The sequence below is a fragment of the Carcharodon carcharias genome, chromosome 33 (genome assembly GCF_017639515.1).
Source record: "Carcharodon carcharias isolate sCarCar2 chromosome 33, sCarCar2.pri, whole genome shotgun sequence".
NCBI classification, from domain to species: Eukaryota; Metazoa; Chordata; class Chondrichthyes; order Lamniformes; family Lamnidae; genus Carcharodon; species Carcharodon carcharias.
Window position 1 is genome coordinate 13,615,011 of NC_054499.1, and position 22,883 is coordinate 13,637,893.

At 52.8% G+C, this 22,883-nt stretch overlaps 1 protein-coding gene across 1 annotated transcript in view; it reads right to left on the reverse strand.

Annotated features, from left to right (window-relative positions):
* Positions 1–6,420: 6,420 nt before the first annotated feature.
* The window catches only part of LOC121272313 (actin-like protein 6B), a 38,764-nt gene continuing 22,301 nt past the window's right edge, over positions 6,421–22,883 (reverse strand). Inside the window, exons 8-14 of the mRNA XM_041178917.1 lie at positions 22,034–22,123; positions 20,574–20,635; positions 19,732–19,846; positions 14,880–14,960; positions 13,961–14,056; positions 7,167–7,253; positions 6,421–6,653 (exon numbers count right to left, since the gene is read on the reverse strand). Coding sequence (XP_041034851.1) covers positions 6,573–6,653; positions 7,167–7,253; positions 13,961–14,056; positions 14,880–14,960; positions 19,732–19,846; positions 20,574–20,635; positions 22,034–22,123 — 612 coding nt within the window. The 3' untranslated portion in view covers positions 6,421–6,572. The remainder of the gene's footprint in view (positions 6,654–7,166; positions 7,254–13,960; positions 14,057–14,879; positions 14,961–19,731; positions 19,847–20,573; positions 20,636–22,033; positions 22,124–22,883) is intronic.

Genomic DNA, 22,883 nt, shown 5'->3' on the forward strand with positions numbered 1-22,883 from the left:
GATGGCGGCTCACCGCCACTAGAGATGGGCAACAAACACCAACAATGCCACATCAAAGACCAGGACAGGCCAGAGTGCTCAACAGAGAGTCTGATGGGATATTGGCATGCCTTCTTGTGGACCTCCTGTGATGTATGTCTGTACATGTTTACAGTCTCCTAAAAGCTAATGAACCTATACAATAAGCAACCACAAAGATGACTGGAATATTGGCCCTTATTCTAAGATGACTGGAATATAAAGGTGTGGAAGTGAAGCCTCATTGGTACAGCCCCTTGGCCAGACCCCACCTGTGTTCAGTTGTGGGCATTGCACCTCACGAAGGGTATATTAGCCCTTTGAGGGGTTGGGAAGCAGATTGACCAGAGTGACACCAGGGCTCAAAGGGGTTAAATTACACGGACAGGTTGCAGAGTCTAGGCTTGTACTCCCTCGAATATAAAAGGTTGGGGGTGGCAGGTGATCTGATCTGGGCATTTAAAAAATGTTAAAAGCATTTGCCAGGGTAGACAGAGAGAGTGGAGCAGTGGATAGTCTCCCTACCTCTGGGCTGGAGGCTCCGGATTCAAGTCCCACTCCAGTGTGTCCGTAAAGTGGCCAAATGGGTTGATCATAAAGCCTGCCAATAAGCCAGAAGGCAGGTGGTAAGAGCGTGAGCGTCTCCTGGTCAGCCCTACTGCAGAAGGTAATGGCAAACCACTATAATACTTTGCCAAAACTCAATCATGGACCAGTCCAAGGGTGCTAATACCCTCTTCGGGCCTGGTACTTGGAGGAGGGAAGGAGGTAACCATCTCTTTTGGTTAGCAGCAGACAACATCTTAAAATTAGAGCCAGGTTGTTGAGGAGGGAGTGGTGGGGAGTCTGGCACTTACTCCTCTAAAAGAAGCTGAGTGCAAACTGGAGGTTTCAAGACTGAGATTGATAGATTTCTGTTCAGCGGCGCTATCAAGGGATATGGAGTTTAGATACAGATCAGCCATAAGCTACTTAACTGAGAGAACAGGCTTGAGGGGCTGAATGGCCCCGTCCTGTTCCTATACTATGAGCTCCCAAGGCCTCGGATCGGTCTAGAAGGAGCTACGCATGGTGACACTGAGGCACATGGAGTTGGAGGGCATCCCCAATCCTTGGGGAGTTAGCTAGTCCCCATTGAATGACTTCAATACATTCCATCCACCTCAGGCTCCTGAGGAGGTGCACAGATGTCAGGTGAAGGACATTTATTGGGCTGGTCCAGAATATGCCTCACTATGGCGAATAGCTGGTTTACTCACCTGCCTAAGGATGGCCATTTGGTGGACATCTCCCGAACATGCCCCCTCACATCCACAGCCCTACCTCAATAGAAGAACAGCACAAAAATGAAATATTAAAATATTATGCTTTATCCAGGAAAAATATTCACAACTCATGTATTTATTTAGAAAAATGCAAGGATGTTGATGTTCAGGGACCAGATGAAGGCAGAACAATAGTCACGAGAATCAGTGTGAGGCAATGGGAGGCATTTTAATACGATGCAGTTATCTCAAAAGATTGGATCATCTCCTGACCTAATCTTTTTATTAAAATATTAAATCAGAATCGATGCAATCGTTCTCCCACCCTGGACAAAATAGTATTTGATATCTTGTATCACACGAGGACAAGGCCCCAGCTCCCAGTGTGAGGAACAGGCCTCAATCGCTATGCGAGAACAAGGCCCCAGCTCTGAGTGTGAAGAACAGGCCTCAACTCGCTGTGCAAGGTCAAGGCCTCAGCTCCGCATGTGAGGAGCAGGCCCCAACTCGCTGTGTGAGGACAAGGCCCAAGCTCCGAGTGTGAGGAACAGGCCCCAACTCGCTGTGCAAGGGCGAGGCCCCAGCTCCGAGGGTAAGGAGCAGGCAGGCCCCAACTCACTGTGCGAGGGCAAGGCCCCAGCTCCAAGTGTGAGGAACAGGCCCCAACTCGCTGTGCGAGGGCAAGGCCACTGCTCCGAGTGTGAGGAACAGGCCCCAGCTCCCAGTAGGACGACAAGGCCCCAGCTCTGAGTGTGAGGAACAGTCCCCAACTCGCTGTGTGAGGTCAAGGCCCCAGCTCCCAGTGTGAGGAGCAGGCCCCAGCTCACTGTGCGAGGACAAGGCCCCAACTCACTATGTGAGGGCGAGGCCCCAGCTCCGAGTGTGAGGAGCAGGACCCAGCTCCGAGTGTGAGGAGCAGGACCCAGCTCGCTGTACGAGGACAAGGCCCCAGCTCCGAGTGTGACCAACAGGCCCCAACTCACTGTGTAAGGGCAAGGCCCCAGCTCCGAGTGTGAGGACAAGGCCCCAACTCACTGTGTAAGGGCAAGGCCCCAGCTCCGAGTGTGAGGGACAGGCCCTAACTCGCTGTGCGAGGACAAGGTCCCTGCTCTGAGTGTGAGGAACAGGCCCCATGCGCTGTGCGAGGACAAGGCCCCAGCTCCAAGTGTGAGGAACAGGCCCCAACTCACTGTGTGAGGGCAAGGCCCCAGGTCCGAGTATGAGGGAGAGGCTCCAGCTCACTGTGCGAGGACAAGGCCCCAGCTCCGAGTGTGAGGAACAGGGTCCAACTTGCTGTGCGAGGGCAAGGCCCCAGCTTTAGGGGCTTAGCTCAGGGTCAACTTACCACCCAATCCGCATCCTTTCCTCCTGTCATATAAATTGTCGTGATCGTTTGAGATATGGCACTCTTGCATTTGTCCTGATGAGTGCTGGACGAAAGGCTTCAGCAACGTGTCTCGCTTTTCAGCAAAGCACAGCGCATGGAGCCTGTTCCTCACACAGAGCTGGAGCCTTGCCCTCACTAACGCTAAAGGAAGCATGGTGCTCCTGCCAATGCAAGATTGCCGCACAAGATGGCCACCGATACCCGCCTGTGCACGCGCCCTGGGTCCAGAAATCCGATGACATCACTCCCCTGTGCCCGGCCTGCTTTTTGTTTTGAGAAGGGACAAAACGCTATGGCAACGGCTTGATTGACAGGCACATTGACCAATGGGCAATCTTGGGGGTGGTGAACCGGACCCCAACCTCCCACGTTCGGCCTCAGCCATTAAGTTGTCCTGAACCGAGATTTATTTATTTTTTTTGTTTGAGGCGGGCGGCCTCACCCAGAGCTCATGAGGCACAGGGCTGGGGATGTGTGTGTGTGTGTGTGTGTGTGTGTGGGGGGGGGGGCGCAGCCCTTCCCCCACCCCCATTAACAGTTTGAGGCTCTCTCCTTCACTCTGGGATGGACAACGCTGAAGACGGGGCACCGGGGGTGGGGGGTGGGGGTGGGGGGGGGTGGGGATGTGGAGGGAAGGAGGGGGGAGGAGGGGAGGGCAGAGGCTCCTCCACCAAAGCGGGGTTCTGGTACCCTGACCTTCGTTTCCCTAAATAAGCCAATAATGGAGCTGCCGAGTTTATTTACAGCTGTTGTCTGTCCAGTCGCTCGCAATGAGGGGATGGATCGAAACACATGGACGCATGGGGTCAGTCACAAACACAGCCTTAAAGAAATGATATCAAAGTTCCGCTAGGTGGGGGTCTCACTCCAAGACGTTCTACACAAACGCCGTCAGTAAAGGTCCTGCTTCTGCGCTGAGCAACTGCACAATGGGACGGATCAGAGTGTTTCATCATTGGCAATAATTTACATTTAATCTACGACGGCACAATCACAATTAAACACCAAACCCCCGCCCCCCCCCAACCCCATGCTACCCGCACCATCTCGCGTAGACGTTTAAACCGGCTGGCGTTTGGTGAGGTACAGGATGGGACTTCCTATCGATCGAAGGGGGGGGTGGGGTGGTGGTGATGCTCAAAGACCGAAGGGCACGATTTCAACCCCCACCCCACCCCCCCCCACCCCCCACCACCCCCATCGCACTGCCCCAAGGCCCACCCGCTGTGCCCCGCTTCCCCAAACCGCGTACCCCAACCAAAACTGTGTGGGTCAGAGGTCAAACTCTTTGCCTCACTGCACTTCCCCGCCCACCACAATCCCCCAAACATCCTGCCCCGACCCCCCCACCCACCTTCACCCGAGACCGCCCCTTCCCCAAAACCTTACGCCCCATCCCCGGACCCTGTGCCCAAGCCCCAAACTACGTGCCCAGCCCATGTGCGCCAACCTTCAAACCCACGTGTTCCCACGTTCTCCAACCACCCGTCGAACCTCCCATCCCAACAGCCTTGGCCTCAGCCACATTTCCAAGCCTCTGGTCCTCTGTGTGGTGACCGCAGTTGCTGCTCACCCGTTGCCCTTAACCTCATCAGGCCGCCCTCTCTAGAAGCCGGGATGGAGCTGGTTGGTGTCGGACGTGCACCTCCCCACTCCTCCAGTCATTAGGCCCTCGGGCTGCTTTGAGCGGAGGGAATGTTGGATCCTCCGGTGAGGAGATCCGGCCGAACTCTACGCTCCGAGTGTCCGGTTGGGAAACGGTCTGACCAATTTTGGGGGGGGCTGAGCTAATGCCGAGCAGGCAGGTCCCAGGCTCAATTCCGGGCCTGGGTTGGATCAACTGATCTTAGCTTGTTGTGGGGGTGGAGGGGGTTCCCTTGGAGTTGGCCCAATTGCTGGAGGGAACCATTCGCTCGATTGGAAAGGGTACGAGAGCCTGACTGGATTGAGCTGCGGGGCCTCTCAGAGTTGAACAGCCCGTGAAACTCAGCTGAGCGGCCAAGCCCCCACCCCCACTCCCCATCCAGCAGGCAGCCTTGGCCTACAGAACTGCCAGCAGGAGGCAGGAGAGGGCGCTAGGCTTTTGAGGCTCGACAAAGCTCCTGCTCTCCCACCCTTGGCTCTGGGCTTCCTTCTTGAATATTGGCGATGTCAGCACCAAGGGGCACCCCTCCCATTGCTGAGGCTGAGACCCCTGCAGAGGAAGTCTACCCGAGGTGGTGTAACAGGAGCAAGGCTCCCCCCCACCCAACATCCCTCACAGACCAGGCCTGAACAGTCCTTGCTAGATAACAGAATTTTAGACATAAGCTCCCCCCTGTAACACCCCCACCCTGCCCCTGACTACCTGCTGGAAGCTGCCCGCCATTGTAAAGAACACAAGAAATAGCAGCAGGAGGAGACCATTCGGCCCCTTGAAACTGTTCCGTCGTTCAATAAGATCGTGGCCGATCCAGCTCAGTTCCACTTTCCCGTATCTCGTTAGTGTTGAAATAGGTCTCAGTCTTGAATATACGCAATGATGGAGCATCCACAGCTCCCTGGGGTAGGGAGTTCCAAAGATTCACGACCCTCCGAGGGAAGAGATTTCTCCTCGTCTCAGTCCAAAATGGCCGAGCCCTTATCCAGAGGCTGTGACCCCTCCCAGGTTCGAGGTACCTCAGCCAAGGGGAAACACCCTCTCAGCATCAACCCTGTAAAACCCTCCCAGAATTGTATAGGCTTCAACGAGATCACCTCTCATTCTTCTAAAATAAGCTCCCTCCACCCCCTGACACACAGTAGCAGCAGTGTGCGTACCATCTACAAGATGCACTGCAGGAACTCACCAAGGCTCCTTCGACAGCGCCTACCACCTAGAAGGGCAAGGGCAGCAGACACATGGGGACACCACCACCTGGAAGTTCCCCTCCAAGTCACTCACCATCCTGACTTGGAAATATATTGGCCGTTCCTTCACTGTCGCTGGGTCAAAATCCTGGAACTCCCTCCCTAACAGCACTGTGGGTGTACCTACACCACGTGGACTGCAGCGGTTCAAGAAGGCGGCTCACAACCACCTTCTCAAGGGGCAATTAGGGATGGGCAATAAATGCTGGCCCACATCCCGTGAATGAGTAAAATAAAAGCTCACACTTGGCTGGGCTCAAAATCTTGGATTGAGGCCTTTGTCTCCAGATGCCTGGCCAGGGATATGGGGTGGGAGGGGAATGAGGGAGAAAGTGGAAGAGAAACTCAGGGAGAATATTTGGAGATGTTCAGATGTTCCATTGCACCTTAGGCTAACGCAAACCTTTACAGTGAACCAGATGGGTTTGTTATGACAATCCGGTAGTTTCATGGTCACCATTATTCAGTCTAGCTTTTTATTCCAGATTTATTAATTAATTGAATTTAAATTCCCCTAGCTGCTGTTGGTGGGATTTGAACTCATGCCTCTGGATCATTAGTTTAGGCCTCTGGGTTACTAGGCCAGGAAATAAACCCCCCCCCCCCCCACCCCCCCCCTACTACTGTAGCCTGAGAAATGTGACCGTTACAGCCATCGTGGCTGGTTACCAAGGGCAGAAGGTGAAGGGAGCTCTGGGCCCTTGAGGCCTCTTCTGTCTGGGGACAGATTAGGCCTTTGGGTGGGGGCCTCTGCTGAGACTTGGCTCAGCCTTGGTGACCAACTCTGGGCTCTCTTCTTTCAGGCCCGGCTGTTGAAATTGGGTGGCTCAAGGCTGGGCCCACTAGCAGAGACAGGCCTAGTTAAGCATGCGAGACAAGTCGGAGGAAAAGCCAAGGCCAAAAGACCCCGGGCGGGCCTGTTGGGTATGGATAAGGAGGGTGAAGGCTAAAGGTTGGCTTTCAGGTAGATCTATGGGCAGCTAATGGAGGTCCTTTCTGTTTGGTTCTTCTGCTCAGGGGCATTTCCTTTCCACGCACTGTTTGCCCCCCTCCTCATATTCCTGTTTGGAAATCCACATCTGCTGGAAGGTGCCCTGTGCAAAGATAGAAAGCTCAACATGAGAAACAAACATGTCCCTTACTGACACAATTGGCTACACCCGCCATTTCTCTATATCCCCCGCTCCCGCCGTCTCCCCATATCCCTCGCTCCCGCCGTCTCCCCATATCCCTCGCTCCCGCCGTCTCCCCATATCCCTCGCTCCCGCCGTCTCCCCATATCCCTCGCTCCCGCTGTCTCCCCATATCCCTCGCTCCCGCCGTCTCCCCATATCCCTCGCTCCCGCCGTCTCCCCATATCCCTCCATCTAACCCACTCTCTACCTCTCCATATCTCTTGAATCTTATAAAACCCTCTACCAGCATAAATCCACAGCAGAAATCACAGAAAGATCCCAATGAATATAAAATGCTGAACATCAAATATCTGGAGATATTGATTGGTTAATGATTACAGTGTTTTACAACACATTATCAGATCCTGTAACTGTGTCAACATGCAAGAACTACATAGCACTAAAACTCTGCACGGTAACACACTGACTCACCAGCGAGGCAAGAATGGAGCCACCAATCCAGGGACTGAACCGCCGCTCCACTGTACTGTTATTGGCTATCAGCTTCAGCCGCATACTCTGATTGGAGAAGGGGAAATGGTAAAACGGAGGAGAAAATTAGGATTAATCAACAAAGTTCACTCCCCATTCATACTCTGACTCTCTCTCCCCATTCATACTCTGACTCTCTCTCCCCATTCACACTCTGACCCTCTCTCCATTCACACTCTGACCCTCTCTCCATTCACACTCTGACCCTCTCTCTCCCCATTCACACTCTGACCCTCTCTCCATTCACACTCTGACCCTCTCTCCATTCACACTCTGACTCTCTCTCCCCATTCACACTCTGACCCTCTCTCCATTCACACTCTGACCCTCTCTCCCCATTCACACTCTGACCCTCTCTCCATTCACACTCTGACTCTCTCTCCCCATTCACACTCTGACCCTCTCTCCATTCACACTCTGACCCTCTCTCCATTCACACTCTGACCCTCTCTCCCCATTCACACTCTGACCCTCTCTCCCCATTCACACTCTGACCCTCTCTCTCCCCATTCACACTCTGACCCTCTCTCCCCATTCACACTCTGACCCTCTCTCCATTCACACTCTGACCCTCTCTCCATTAACACTCTGACCCTCTCTCCCCATTCACACTCTGACCCTCTCTCCCCATTCACACTTTGACCCTCCCTCTCCCCATTCACACTCTGACCCTCCCTCTCCCCATTCACACTCTGACCCTCTCTCCATTCACACTCTGACCCTCTCTCTCCCCATTCACACTCTGACCCTCTCTCCATTCACACTCTGACCCTCTCTCTCCCCATTCACACTCTGACCCTCTCTCCATTCACACTCTGACCCTCTCTCTCTCCATTCACACTCTGACCCTCCCTCTCCCCATTCACACTCTGACCCTCTCTCCATTCACACTCTGACCCTCTCTCTCTCCATTCACACTCTGACTCTCTCTCCCCATTCACACTCTGACTCTCTCTCCCCATTCACACTCTGACCCTCTCCCCATTCACACTCTGACCCTCTCTCTCCCCATTCACACTCTGACCCTCTCTCCCCATTCACACTCTGACCCTCTCTCCATTCACACTCTGACTCTCTCTCCCCATTCACACTCTGACCCTCCCTCTCCCCATTCACACTCTGACCCTCTCTCCATTCACACTCTGACTCTCTCTCCCCATTCACACTCTGACCCTCTCTCCATTCACACTCTGACCCTCTCTCCCCATTCACACTCTGACCCTCTCTCTCCCCATTCACACTCTGACCCTCTCTCCCCATTCACACTCTGACCCTCTCTCCATTCACACTCTGACTCTCTCTCCCCATTCACACTCTGACCCTCTCTCCATTCACACTCTGACCCTCTCTCCATTCACACTCTGACTCTCTCTCCCCATTCACACTCTGACTCTCTCTCCCCATTCACACTCTGACCCTCTCTCCATTCACACTCTGACCCTCTCTCCCCATTCACACTCTGACCCTCTCTCTCCCCATTCACACTCTGACCCTCTCTCCCCATTCACACTCTGACCCTCTCTCCATTCACACTCTGACTCTCTCTCCCCATTCACACTCTGACCCTCTCTCCATTCACACTCTGACCCTCTCTCCATTCACACTCTGACTCTCTCTCCCCATTCACACTCTGACCCTCTCTCCCCATTCACACTTTGACCCTCCCTCTCCCCATTCACACTCTGACCCTCCCTCTCCCCATTCACACTCTGACCCTCCCTCTCCCCATTCACACTCTGACCCTCCCTCTCCCCATTCACACTCTGACCCTCTCTCTCCCCATTCACACTCTGACCCTCCCTCTCCCCATTCACACTCTGACCCTCCCTCTCCCCATTCACACTCTGACCCTCCCTCCCCATTCACACTCTGACCCTCTCTCTCCCCATTCACACTCTGACCCTCCCTCTCCCCATTCACACTCTGACCCTCTCTCTCCATTCACACTCTGACCCTCCCTCTCCCCATTCACACTCTGACCCTCCCTCTCCCCATTCACACTCTGACCCTCTCTCTCCCCATTCACACTCTGACCCTCTCTCTCCCCATTCACACTCTGACCCTCTCTCTCCCCATTCACACTCTGACCTTCTCTCTCCCCATTCACACTCTGACCCTCTCTCTCCCCATTCAGGCCCTAACTCTCTCTTTATCGACTCTGCTATTTGCTCCCTTGATGACCTGCCCGCCTCCATGCTGTGCCTCCTGGTGGAGCTGCCCTCCAACAGGGCCTGAGTGCTACTGCAGATGTTGTGACCCACTGGGAAAAGTGGCAACTGGTCCTACATAAAATGGAATTCCTTTTCCCCCTCTGGCTTCACTGAGACCTGCAAGCTCTGGCTATAACAGGACTGGAGTAGGACTGTCAGCTGGGATTAGGCAGCTCACATCAAACCCTGCTGACATATTGTCCCCCCCACTGTGTGGTAGGATCATAGAAGGGGGCCATTCAGCCCATCAAGTCTGTTGTGTAAAACCTTCTCAATGTCTGAAAAGGTGGAAACGTGCAGGGACACGGGGAGGGGGTGGGGCAGTGGCAGTAGGTAAATTGCTGCTGAGGAGAGCCAGCATGGGCAAAATGGGCTGAATGGCCTTCTCATGTGCTGTAACAATTCTATGATTCCCTGTCCACACCAGTTCACATCCAGCCTCATTGTTTGGAGGTTAATGTGCATATCTAAGTACTTTTTAAATGTGTTTAAAAATTCCCAAGACCTCCATTTGGTCGTGCCTTTTTTGTTTTATGTTTCGGAGTAAAAGCTAAAGTGTTAAAGATTGTTGAAAGCAATTTTTACGGCTTTTCCTGTTTATTATTTGTGAAAGATTGCTGCTGCAGTGCCCTGCGATTCAGTCCTCCCACCACTGGTGCCGCTGTTGTACAGGGTTCACTCGAGATAAATAGCCTCCTGCTATTCAGTCCTCCCACCACTGGTGCCGCTGTTGTACAGGGTTCACTCAGGAGATAAATAGCCTCCTGCTATTCAGTCCTCCCACCACTGGTGCCGCTGTTGTACAGGGTTCACTCGAGATAAATAGCCTCCTGCTATTCAGTCCTCCTACCACTGATGCCGCTGTAGTGCGGCGTTCACTCAGGAGATAAATAGCCTCCTGCTATTCAGTCCTCCCAGCACTGGTGCCGCTGCAGGGCAGGCTACACCGGGGAGGTTAAGTGTCCAACTAGAGTCATGGAGCTCTACAGCACAGAAAAAGGCCCTTCAGCCCATCGAGTCTGTGCCAGTCAAGCAAGTACCTAACTATTCTAATCCCATTTTCCAGCACTGGGCCCATGGCCTTGTATGCCATGGCATTGCAAGTGCACATCTAAATACTTCTTCAATGTTATGAGGGTTTCTGCCTCTACCACCCTTTCAGGCAGTGAGTTCCAGATTCCCACCACCCTCTGGGTGAAAAAATTCTTCCTCACATCCCCTCTAAACCTCCTGACCCTTACCTTAAATCTATGCCCCCTGGTTATTGATCCCTCCACCAAGGGGAAAAGTTCCTTCCTGTCTACCCTATCTATGCCCCTCATAATTTTATACACCTCAACCATGTCCCCCCTCAATCTCCTCTGCTCCAGGGAAAATAACCCCAGTCTATCCAACCTCTCCTCATAACTAAAACTCTCCAGCCAGGCAACATCCTGGTGAATATCCTCTGCACTCTCTCTAGTGCAATCACATCCTTCCCATTATGCGGATTCCAGAACTGCACGCTATACTCTAGCTGTGGCCTAACCAGCATTTTATACAGTTCCAGCATAACCTCCCTGCTCTTATATTCTATGCCTTGGCCAATAAAGGCAAGTATCCCACATGCCTTCTTAACCATCTTACCTACCTGTCCCGCTACCTTAAGGGACCGGTGGACATCAAGGTCCCTCTGATCCTCGGTACTTGTCACTGATCAGCCCAACTGACCAGCCCGTTTATATCCTCCTGTAATCTAAGGCTATCCACCTCACTATTTACCACCCCACCAATTTTCATGTCATTCGCGAACTTACTGATCAACCCTCCTACATTCAAGTCTAAATCGTTTATATATACCACAAACTGCAAGGGACCCAACACCGATCCCTGTGGAACCCCAATGGATACAGGCATCCAGTCACAAAAACACCTCTTGACCATCACCCTCTGCTTCCTGCCACTCAGCCAATTCTGGATTCAGTTTGCCAAATTGCCTTGGATCCCACGAGCTCTTACCTTCGTTATCAGTCTCCCATGCGGGACCTTATCAAAAGCTTTGCTGAAGTCCAAGTCGACCACATCAAATGTATTGCCCTCATCTACACACCTGGTCACCTCTTTGAAAAATTCAATCAAATTGGTCAGACATGACCTCCGCTTAACAAAACCATGCTGACTGTCCTTGATTAATCCCTGCCTCTCAAGGTGTAGATTAATTCTGTCCCTCAGAATTGCTTCCAAAAATTTCCCCACCTCTGAGGTTAGACTGACGGCCTGTAGTTCCCTGGTTTATCCCTTCCTCCCTTCTTGAATAACAGTACCACATTGGCTGTCCTCCAGTCCTCTGGCACCTCTCCTGTGGCCAGAGAGGTATTGAAAATTATTGCCAGCGCCCCTGCTATCTCCTCCCTTGCCTCACTCAACAGCCTGGGATACATTTCATCTGGGCCTGGAGATTTATCTACTTTTAAGCCTGCCAGACCACTTAGAACCTCCTCCCTTCCTTTGCTAATTTCTTTAATTATATCACAGTCCTTCTGCCTGATTTCCATACCCACGTCGTCCTTCTCACTTGTGAACACCGACACAAAATATTCATTTAGAACCCTTCCTACGTCTTTTGGCTCCACACACAAATTACCACTATGGTCCTTAATGGGCCCTACTCTTTCTCTAGTTATTCTCTTAATCTTAATGTACTTGTAAATTAACTTTGGATTTTCCTTTATTTTACCTGCCAATGTTTAATTCATGCCCCTTTTTGCTCTCCTAATTTCCTTTTTAAGTTACCCCCTACACATTCTATACTCCTCTAGGGCTTCCGCTGTTTTGAGCCCTCGGTATCTGCCATAAGCCTCCCTTTTTCTCTTTATCCGATCCTGTATATCCCTCAACATCCAGTGTTCCCTGGATTTGTTGTTCCCACTCTTTATCTTTACTGGAATATGTTGGCCCTGCACTCTCCCTATTTCCTTCTTGAATGAGTCCCACTGCTCTGATGCAGATTTACCTAAAAGCAGCTGCTCCCAATCCACTCTGGCCAAATCGTATCTGATTTTATTAAAATTGGCCTTCCCCCAATTTAGAACTCTGATTTCTGGCCCATCCTTGTCCTTTTCCATAACAACCTTGAATCGAACAGAGTTATGATCACTATCTGCAAAATGCTCCCCCACTGATACCGCTACCACTTGCCCAGCTTCATTCCCTAAAATTAAGTCCAGGACCACCTCCTCTCCTGTAGGACCTTCTACGAACTGACTTAAAAAGCTCTCCTGGATGCATTTTAAGAATTCCGCTCCCTCTAAACCTATCACACTATGACTAATCCAGTTAATGTTGGGGAAGTTGAAATCCCCCACTATTAATATCCTATTATTTTTACACTTCTCTGAAATTTGCCTACATATCTGCTGTCCTATTTCTCTCTGACTGTTTGGGGGGCTATGGTACACTCCCAGCAATGTGATTGCTCCTTATTCGTTCTTAAACTCTACTATTGAATCCTCCCAACACTGGTGCCGCTGTGGTGCAGGGGGGAGTCGTATTCCTCGGATATAAATGACGCCCTGCTATTCAGTCCTCCCAGCACTGGTGTCGCTGTAGTGCAGGGTACACCAGGGAGGTTAATACATCCTACCATTCAGTCCTCCCGCCACTCGTGCCGTTGTAGAGCAGGGGACAACGGGGAGGTGAATATATCCTGCTATTCAGTCCTCCCGCCACTGGTGCCGCTGTAGCCCGACCCAAACCCGCCATTTTTGGCCTGCCGATGAGCAAGGCCACGGGAGGTTGATGAGCGAATGAGAAAACTCTGAACCCAACGCTCTTGGAAGCCTAAAAAATACTTATGAAGTAGGTTAGGAAGCAAAGCAGTCAGGGACTTATGGTTTCGTCTGAGCTGCAGCCAGAATTTACAAAGTTGCCAAGTTTCCTTCCATCGACAACATCAGTGGGCCTCAGGATGGGCCTATCTGTCACATTCAGGCATTGGGGCTCGACGAGCTTAGAGGCTCTTGAGGAATACTAGACCACGCACTAAAATAGCGCAATGCCCCGTTACGAAACAGAGCGTCGCCATATGAACCGTGAGCAATGCCAGTGGGAGGGCCGCAAAGAAAGGAGGTTGCCTTCAGTGAAAATCGGGCAGGATTCCACCTCCTTTATATCAGAAGGAGCTGAAAAATCTACAGAGAGACCAGACGATGTGCAAGAAAACACATGAACCGTGGCTGCCATTTTACGTTACTGAGCCCGGCTGAAGTCACGTGCTCTTTTTTTTTAAACTCTGCCCACTCCGTCACGATTGGCTAGCTTCTACCTGCTCATGGCGAATGTACCCGCCAACTTGCGATGATTGGCTGTTTTCAACCTCGCAGAGCATGCCACACCCTGCTCCCGCCCTCGCCCTCGCCCTCAGAAGGGGGATGGAGCAACCCCACAGCCACACAATGGAGTTCGGGCCTCATGCATGTGCTGAAGGTGGAAATCCTGTTTTGTAAAAAAAAATAAAGGGGCTGGTCTCCCCGCCACTGTACTCACTGGAGGGGTTTTCTGCGAGAGTTCCCGGTTCAGCCGGTCCGTGAAGCCTTGAAGCAAGGTGTTACCCCCGGTGACGATCACGCTGCCGTACAGGCCCTGCCGGGAGACAACAGCGACGGGTTACACCCAGGTGACCAGCTCCAGGCCATCTTTCCCAACCCTTTCCTCCCTTTAGAGAGGGACTAAATAGACCGACATCACTCAAAACGCACAAGTCACCCCATCCAGATGGAACGCATGCTGGACTATTAAGGGAGGTGAGAGTGGGGATATCAGAAGCTCTGACCACCATCTTTCATTTCCCTTGGATGTGCGAGTAGCTCCCAGAGGACAGGAGGACTGTAAATATTACACCCCTGTTCAAAATAGAAGGGGAATGGGATAAATCTGCTGGCTGCAGATCGGTCTGAAGGCATTAAAAACTACTAGAGAACTGTTGTCGAGGACAGAGTTAATTCTCACTGGGAGAAGCGTGGATTAACGAAGGGATGGGTTGGATCTCTACTCATGGGTGGGAGTGAATACTCATGGGAGTTTAGAAGAATGAGAAATGATCTTATTAAAACAGATAAGATTCTGAGGGGGGAACTTGACAGGAGAAATGTTTTCTCCTGGAGTACAAATTGTTGTGATTGTTTGAAATTTGGCATTCTTGCATTTGTCCTATTGAAAAAGCTTTGGCAACATGTCTCTTTTCAGCAACGTTCAAATTAAAGGACATTAATCTAAGTTATGATAGTCTCTTAAATATAAGACGGGGAGAACTGTGCATTCTGCTGGGCACCTCCTGTTCCAATACTGAGCTAACACGGGGCAATCTTCTTTCCATCTGGCTCTGTGGCAAAGCTCGAGGCACAGTCTAGAAAGGGGAGCAACCACTTGGACGCCGCTTCGGAAGATGTCCTGCCGACACACTCACCGGCCGAATGTCGATGTCACACATCCCAATGCTGGTGGTGACGACATGACTGACCCCCAGCATCGTATTCCCCGACAGGCCCTGGGAGCACAGAAACAGGCGGTCAGAGTACACAAGTACAGGCGGTGTAGGAGCAGGAGCCTCCTCCAGCCTGCTCCACCATTCAGTACGATCACAGCTGATCCTCTGCCTTCAACTCCGCTTTCCCATCCACCCGCCCCCCCCCCCGCCCCCCCCCCCCCCCGCCGAATCCCTCAACTAAAAGTGGAATACTGCGGATGCTGGAAATATGAAATGAAAACAGGAAATGCTGGAAAAACTCAGCAGGGTCTGGCAGCATCTGCGGAGAGAGAAATAAGAGTTAATGTTTTGAGTCCGTATGACCGTTCTTCAGAGCTTCAGGACATTGAGAAAATCCCAACGTGCGTACACCCTTAATGCTATTAACACTGGGAAGTTTAAACTTCTGACTGGCGGCTTTACCCTGGCCAAACTGCAGCACGGTCCCTATGACAATGGGGTCAGATGGCCAGAATCACTGAGACTTGAACTGTTTTCACGATACTTTCCCTGGTTTTCACACAGTAAGTAAAGCCTACCTGGCAGATTAACTCTAAGTAAATCAGCTAAAGTGTCAAAGGACAAGGACAAATGCAGCATCTCCTGCAATATTCATCCACCACCCCCCCCCCACCCCCGACAATGTTCACCCCCGCCCCCACACCCGACAATGTGAGGGAGGGAGATAAACACTGTCAAAGGGGTGAGGGAGGGAGTGAACAATTGGAGTGAGAGAGGGGGTAAACACTGTCGGTGTAGGAGAGGGGGTAAACACTTGTGGTGAGAGAAGGGGTAAATGCTGTCAGGGCGGGAGAGGGTAAACGCTGTCGGGGCGGCAGAGGGGGTAAATGCTGTCGGGGCGGGAGAGAGGGTAAACGCTGTCGGGGCGGCAGAGGGGGTAAATGCTGTCAGGGCGGGAGAGGGGGTAAACTCTGTTGTGGTGAGGGGGGTAAACACTGTTGGGGTGGGAGGGAGGTAAACACTGTTGGGGTGGGAGAGGGGGTAAACACTGTCAGTTGGGAGAGGGGGTAAACACTGTCGGGGGCGGGAGAGGGGGTAAACTCTGTTGTGGTGAGGGGGGTAAACACTGTCGGGGCGGGAGAGGGGGTAAACTCTGTTGTGGTGAGGGGGGTAAACACTGTCGGGGCGGGAGAGGGGGTAAACTCTGTCGGGGTGAGAGGAGGTAAACACTGTTGGGGTGGGAGAGGGGGTAAACTCTGTTGTGGTGATGGAGGTAAACTCTGTCGGGGTGAGAGAGGGGGTAAACTCTGTTGTGGTGAGAGAGGGGGTAAACTCTGTCGGGGTGAGAGAGGGGGTAAACTCTGTCGGGGTGAGAGAGGGGGTAAACGCTGTCGGGGCGGCAGAGGGGGTAAACGCTGTAGGGGCGGGAGAGGGGGTAAACGCTGTCGGGGCAGAAGAGGGTAAACGCTGTCGGGGCGGGAGAGGGGGTAAATGCTGTCGGGGCGGGAGAGGGGTAAACGCTGTCAGGTGGGAGAGGGGTAAACACTGTCAGGTGGGAGAGGGGGTAAACACTGTCAGGTGGGAGAGGGGGTAAACACTGTCGGGGCGGGAGAGGGGGTAAACACTGTCGGGGCGGGAGAGGGGGTAAACACTGTCGGGGCGGGAGAGGGGGTAAACACTGTCGGGGCGGGAGAGGGTAGACGCTGTCGGGGCAGGAGAGGGGGTAAACACTGTCGGGGCGGGAGAGGGGGTAAACACTGTTGGGGCGGGAGAGGGGGTAAACGCTGTCGGGGCGGGAGAGGGGTAAACACTGTCAGGTGGGAGAGGGGTAAACACTGTCAGGTGGGAGAGGGGGTAAACACTGTCGGGGCGGGAGAGGGGGTAAACACTGTTGGGACGGGAGGGGGGTAAACACTGTCGGGGCGGGAGAGGGGGTAAACACTGTCGGGGCAGGAGAGGGGGTAAACGCTGTTGGGGTGGGAGAGGGGGTAAACGCTGTCGAGGCGGGAGAGGGGGTAAACACTGTCGGGGCAGGAGAGGGGTAAACACTGTCGGGGTGGGAGAGGGGGTAAACACTGTCGGGGCGGGAGAGAGGGTAAACACTGTCGGGGTGGGAGAGGGGGTAAACACTGTCGGAGTGGGAGAGGGGGTAAATTCTGTTGTGGTGAGGGGGGTAAACACTGTCGGGGTGGGAGGGGGTAAAAACTGTTGGGGTGGGAGGGGGTAAACACTGTCAGGTGGGAGAGGGGGTAAACACTGTCGGGGTGGGAGAGGGGGTAAACTCTGTTGTGGTGAGGGGGGTAAACACTGTCGGGGTGGGAGTGGGGTAAACACTGTTGGGGTGGGAAAGGGGGTAAACACTGTCAGGTGGGAGAGGGGGTAAATACTGTCGGGGCGGGAGAGGGGGTAAACACTGTCGGGGCGGGAGAGGGGGTAAACTCTGTCGGGGTGAGAGGAGGTAAACACTGTTGGGGTGAGAGAGGGGGTAAGCTCTGTTGTGGTGAGGGGGGTAAACTCTGTTGTGGTGAGAGAGGGGGTAAACTCTGTCAGGGTGAGAGAGGGGGTAAACTCTGTTGTGGTGAGAGACTGGGTAAACTCTGTCGGGGTGAGAGAGGGGGTAAACTCTGTTGTGGTGAGGGGGGTAAACTCTGTCGTGGTGAGAGAGGGGGTAAACTCTGTTGTGGTGAGGGGGGTAAACTCTGTCATGGTGAGAGAGGGGGTAAACGCTGTCGGGGCGGGAGAGGGGGTAAACTCTGTCGTGGTGAGAGAGGGGATAAACGCTGTCAGGGCGGGAGAGGGGGTAAACGCTGTCGGGGCAGGAGAGGGGTAAACACTGTCAGGTGGGAGAGGGGTAAACACTGTCAGGTGGGAGAGGGGGTAAACAATGTCGGGGCGGGAGAGGGGGTAAACACTGTCGGGGCGGGAGAGGGGGTAAACACTGTCGGGACGGGAGAGGGGGTAAACACTGTTGGGGCGGGAGAGGGGGTAAACTCTGTTGTGGTGAGGGGTGTAAACACTGTCGGGGTGGGAGGCGGGTAAACACTGTTGGGATGGGAGAGGGGGTAAAAACTGTCGGGGTGGGAGAGGGGGTAAACACTGTCGGGACGGGAGAGGGGGTAAACACTGTCAGGTGGAAGAGGGGGTAAACACTGTCAGGTGGAAGAGGGGGTAAACACTGTCGGGGCGGGAGAGGGGGTAAACACTGTCGGGACGGGAGAGGGGGTAAACACTGTCAGGTGGAAGAGGGGGTAAACACTGTCAGGTGGGAGAGGGGGTAAACACTGTCGGGGTGGGAGAGGGGGTAAACTCTGTCAGGGTGAGAGGGGGGTAAACTCTGTTGGGGTGGGAGAGAGGGTAAACTCTGTTGTGGTGAGGGGGGTAAACACTGTCGGGGTGGGAGAGGGGGTAAACTGTCAGGGTGAGAGGGGGTAAACACTGTCGGAGTGGGAGGGGGGTAAACTCTGTCGGGGTGAGAAGGGGGTAAACACTGTCGGGGTAGGAGTGGGGCTAAACACTGTCGTGATGGGAGAGGGGGTAAACACTGTCGGGAGGGGGTAGAGCTGTCAGCGAGGAGAGGTTGTGCAGTATGGAGGTTGGCTGCACCTTTTAAAATAATGTAAGCCAATGAACTGAAGACCAGGCCTTAAGGGGTGTGTCTTCAGTTCATGACAAGAAAAGGGGCGTGGCTGCGGTGGAATTACGCTCGACAATTGGCTGTCCCAGTCTGTTCTTTCCAGCATCCCAGGATTTGAGCGCTGCGGCTTTCCTGATAGGAGGCAGCAGCTTCTGCACTCTTGGAACGTCCATCCATACCCATCGGAGAGCTTGACGTGCTCAGTGGGCACCCGAGGCATGAGGGGTTGCCACGTTTCCAGGGTGCACACCCCAGGCCACCACAGTGTCGGAGCGGGATTACATCCATCCTGAGCCTTCAATTCAGCCAGGCTGCATTTGTGGATGTCAGATGACAGGGGGGGGCAGAGTATGATGCTCTCTGTGGTGGAACAGCCTGCAGACACTTGCTGTTTTGGGTCACATGTTTGGGCCGAGCCAAGTCGGTAGGTGGGTTGCACTCCTGGTAGCGCCTGGAGAGGGGTTGCAGGAGGACTTGAGAAAATGAACCTGTTCACATGAGTGCTGTTGAAGGGTCATGAGGACTCGAAACGTCAACTCTTTTCTTCTCCGCCGATGCTGCCAGACCTGCTGAGTTTTTCCAGGTATTTCTGTTTTTGTTTTGGATTTCCAGTATCCGCAATTTTTTGTTTTTATATCTGTTCACCACGAGGGCTGTGGCACCTTCACACTTGTGCCTGACTGACTCACATATCACATTGATAAATCAGCAATGCATCCCCACTAAACTGGTGGGTGACCGCCAAGGAACAAGCAACATCTTAAAGTAAATAAAAGAGAAAGAAATTAGTCTCTAACTGACCTCCAAACGTGCTTGAGGGCAATTGAACTCCGGGTAACCTCAGCATATGCCTTACAATGGATTGAATTAGTAGCCTGAAATGAGCATGCCACGCAAAACCATGCATCTTAGCAGCAGAATACTACATCGAGTGTTACATAGTGTAATGCCCCTAATCCTTTTAACTCTCTAGATCTGCCATGAGCAATGCCAGGGGAGATGTACTGACAAATAATTAACCAGTAGCGATTACTGGGGTCTCACTTTATGTTGCGCAGTTGCTCAAGGCCACCAGAGCCCTGGGTCCTAGTGTTTCTGTCACTCAACAATTGGATATACATCCTGGGATGTAGGGAGACTGACTCCCCCCAGAGGCTGACACAGCTCGGCACAGCTAGCTCAAACCCAACCCCGTACCTTGACATTGGATGGGTCGAACAGGCCTTCGGGTATCCGTAACCTCTCGGCTCCATAGTCACAGTTGTACCCGTTGGGCATCTCGTAGTGGATGGTGGGCATTTGGGCAGCAACCCTGAGGCAAAGGGAAGAAAGGACCGGATTTAGGAGGCAGCAGGGGTGTAGGGGGATGGCCCACTCACATAGAAATATCAACATCATCGCACAGGAGAGGAGATCGTCTCTCAGGCTTGTCTCCCAGTCCCATCTCCAAGATCAGGCCTGCCACCAAGGCTTATATTTCCTAGGCCTGTCTCCCAGGCCTGTTAATTCCTAGGCCATCCTCCTAGCCTTGACTGCTAGGCCAGGCCCATACCCCAAGCCTGTTTCCTTCACCAAGCCCGTCTCCAAGGACTGTTTTCTAGGCCTATCTCCCAGGCCAGGCCCATCTCCAAGGCCTGTTTCCTAGGCCTATCTCATATCTACCTGCTTCCCATGGCTGACTATCAGTCCTGTCTCTATCTCCTATTGTACGGCCCTGTCTCTCGGGACTGCCCAAGCCTCAGTATGGCCCTGCCCCTCAGCTCCTTTGTACTACTCTGGAGTATCAGCAGGAGTATCGGGTGAGCCTGACGTTGTTGACTGAAGGCTCACGCCTCTCTCAGAGCCAGCAGTCTAATCTGACTGGAAAACAAAGAACATTGAGAACTAATTGCCACGGTGGGAACAGCAGGAGGCCACTCAGCCCCTCAATCCTATTCTGACGTTCAATGACATCATTTCTGATCTGTACCTTAACTCCATCTACCTGCCTTGGTTCCATAACCCTTAATACCTTTGCCCAACAAAAGGGAGGCACTCACTGTTCATCGTACGGTGAGTCCGATACTTGGAGAACAGAAGCCTGGAAATCCTGGATTACCTCCTGTCCGTCCGAAAGAAAGAAGATCATTGTTAATCATCTCATTCCCGTCTGGCTGTGCACGGCAGCTAAAGGCGGGAAATCACGCCATTTTACCGTACTTCATCCTGATCTCCTACCTATTGTGCTCATTCATCCTCAGCCCTTCACAGCGGCCTCAAGGTAATGGAAGCCTCCCCCTTCCCACATGCACAGAAGCCAAGACAATACCCTATTATGATAGACAGCAGTAGAGACCCTGTGGGGAAGTTTCTGCAGACGGACAAGTCCCTTCCCAATGGAGGCAGGGATAACCCAGCATGCAGTGCAGCTACGAAGGCCCTCTATTAACCCCTACGCCTCTCCGATTGGCGCTCAGCTGAGCTCTGCGGGAGGATGTGGGCCTCAGGTAGCCCCTCTGCCCAGCGGCCATCTCCTGGGAGGCATCCCAGCCATGCAGGGTTTCCAACAGGAACACTTCCCTCCAGGAGCAGCTTGGGGCGGGGGGGGGTCTCTCCAAGAGTTGAAGATAAATCTCTTAGGACACCCGCAACAAGTGAAACCCCCGGGGTTGGGGAGGAGGGGAAGAAAATCATCGAAGCAATCCGAAGAGATTCCTTCGAACTTTTCAGCTTGTTACAAAAAACTTCAGAGGTCGAGAAGCGGCCATTTCGCCAACAGCCATGAACCGTCCAATCGGATGACGAGAAGTCTCGGCGCTTTCCGATTGGCTGTGAGGAGGGCGGGGGGGGGGGGGTGCGGTGAAGGCGACCCGTGGTGTGGTGTGAGGGATGGGGGGCGTGGTGAAGGCGACCCGTGGTGTGGTGTGAGGGGTGGGGGGCATGGTGAAGGCGACCCGTGGTGTGGTGTGAGGCGTGGGGGGCAGCCAGCAGCAAGAGGGCCATGTGATGAAAATTAAATTAATTAATAATTAAAAAAAAAATAAAATGAAGGCCATGAAACTTACAGAATACTGAAAGGCCTGGATAGAGTGGACGTGGGGAAGATGTTTCCATTAGTAGGAGAGACTAGGACCCGAGGGCACAGCCTCAGAGCAAAGGGAAGACCTTTTAGAACAGAGATGAGGAGAAACTTCTTTAGCCAGAGAGTGGTGAATCTATGGAATTCATTGCCACAGAAGGCTGTGGAGGCCAGGTCATTGAGTGTATTTAAGACCGAGATAGATAGGTTCTTGATGGGTAAGGGGGATCAAAGGTTACGGGGCGAAGGCGGGTGAATGGGGTTGAGAAACTGATCAGCCGTGATTGAATGGCGGAGCAGACCCGATGGGCCGAATGGCCTAATTTCTGCTCCTCTGTCTTTTGGTGATGAAACCCTCCTGGAGTTGGCTGCCCTGTGTCGTGCCCACCCCCTCCGACTACCCCACCCACCCCCCCTCCCCGAGAGGCTGGTCTGACCTACGTTGCACATGTAGTTGTGCCAGGATTTGGTGACGTGGGAGATCTTCTCCTTTTTCTTCCAGTTCGGTGAGGCACCTTCGCGTACTGGCTCCTGCACCAATAAGAAGATAAAACACCATTAGCCGTGCCCCGCCCTTGAAAACTTTAACCTATGATCCTTCCACCCCACCTCAACCACTCCCCTCAGGTCAACAGTCCTTCGAAGCTTATTTTAGGGGTAAGGTGGGCATCATGGTTAGATTACTGGGCTAGTGACCTGGAGGATGGGCCGAGTGGTCCTGTGATCTGAGCTAAAATTCCCCCTCCCCTCCAGCCCCACCCCCCAGCAGTTGTGGGAATTTAAATGATTTAATTAAATAAATTAGAATAAAAAACTAGTGTCAGTAATGGCGGCGACGAAAATACTGGATCGTGGTTCACAAATGTCCCTTTAGGGAAGGACATCTGCTGTCCTTACCCGGTCTGGCCTACATGTGACTCCAGACCCACTGCAAATGTGGTTGACTCTTAGCTGCCCCCTGAAATGGCAGAGCGAGCCTACTCAGTTGGCAAGAAACTGCAACCTCTTCAGGGGCATTGAGGGATGGGCAGTAAATGCTGGCTTCACAGTGACGCCCACAGCCATGAATGAGTGAAACAAGAACATATCCCAAATGTTTCAGTAAAAATAGAATCACCGACATTGGCTACCTACAAGCAAGCCCAGTCTGTCCGACCTTTCCTCATAAGACAACTCACTCCGGGGTATCTGTTATATATATATAAACCACCCTGAACCCCTCGATTAGATTCCAGTCTGTAACTCACTCCCGGGTACCTGTTATTCTATATATAAACCACCCTGAACCCCT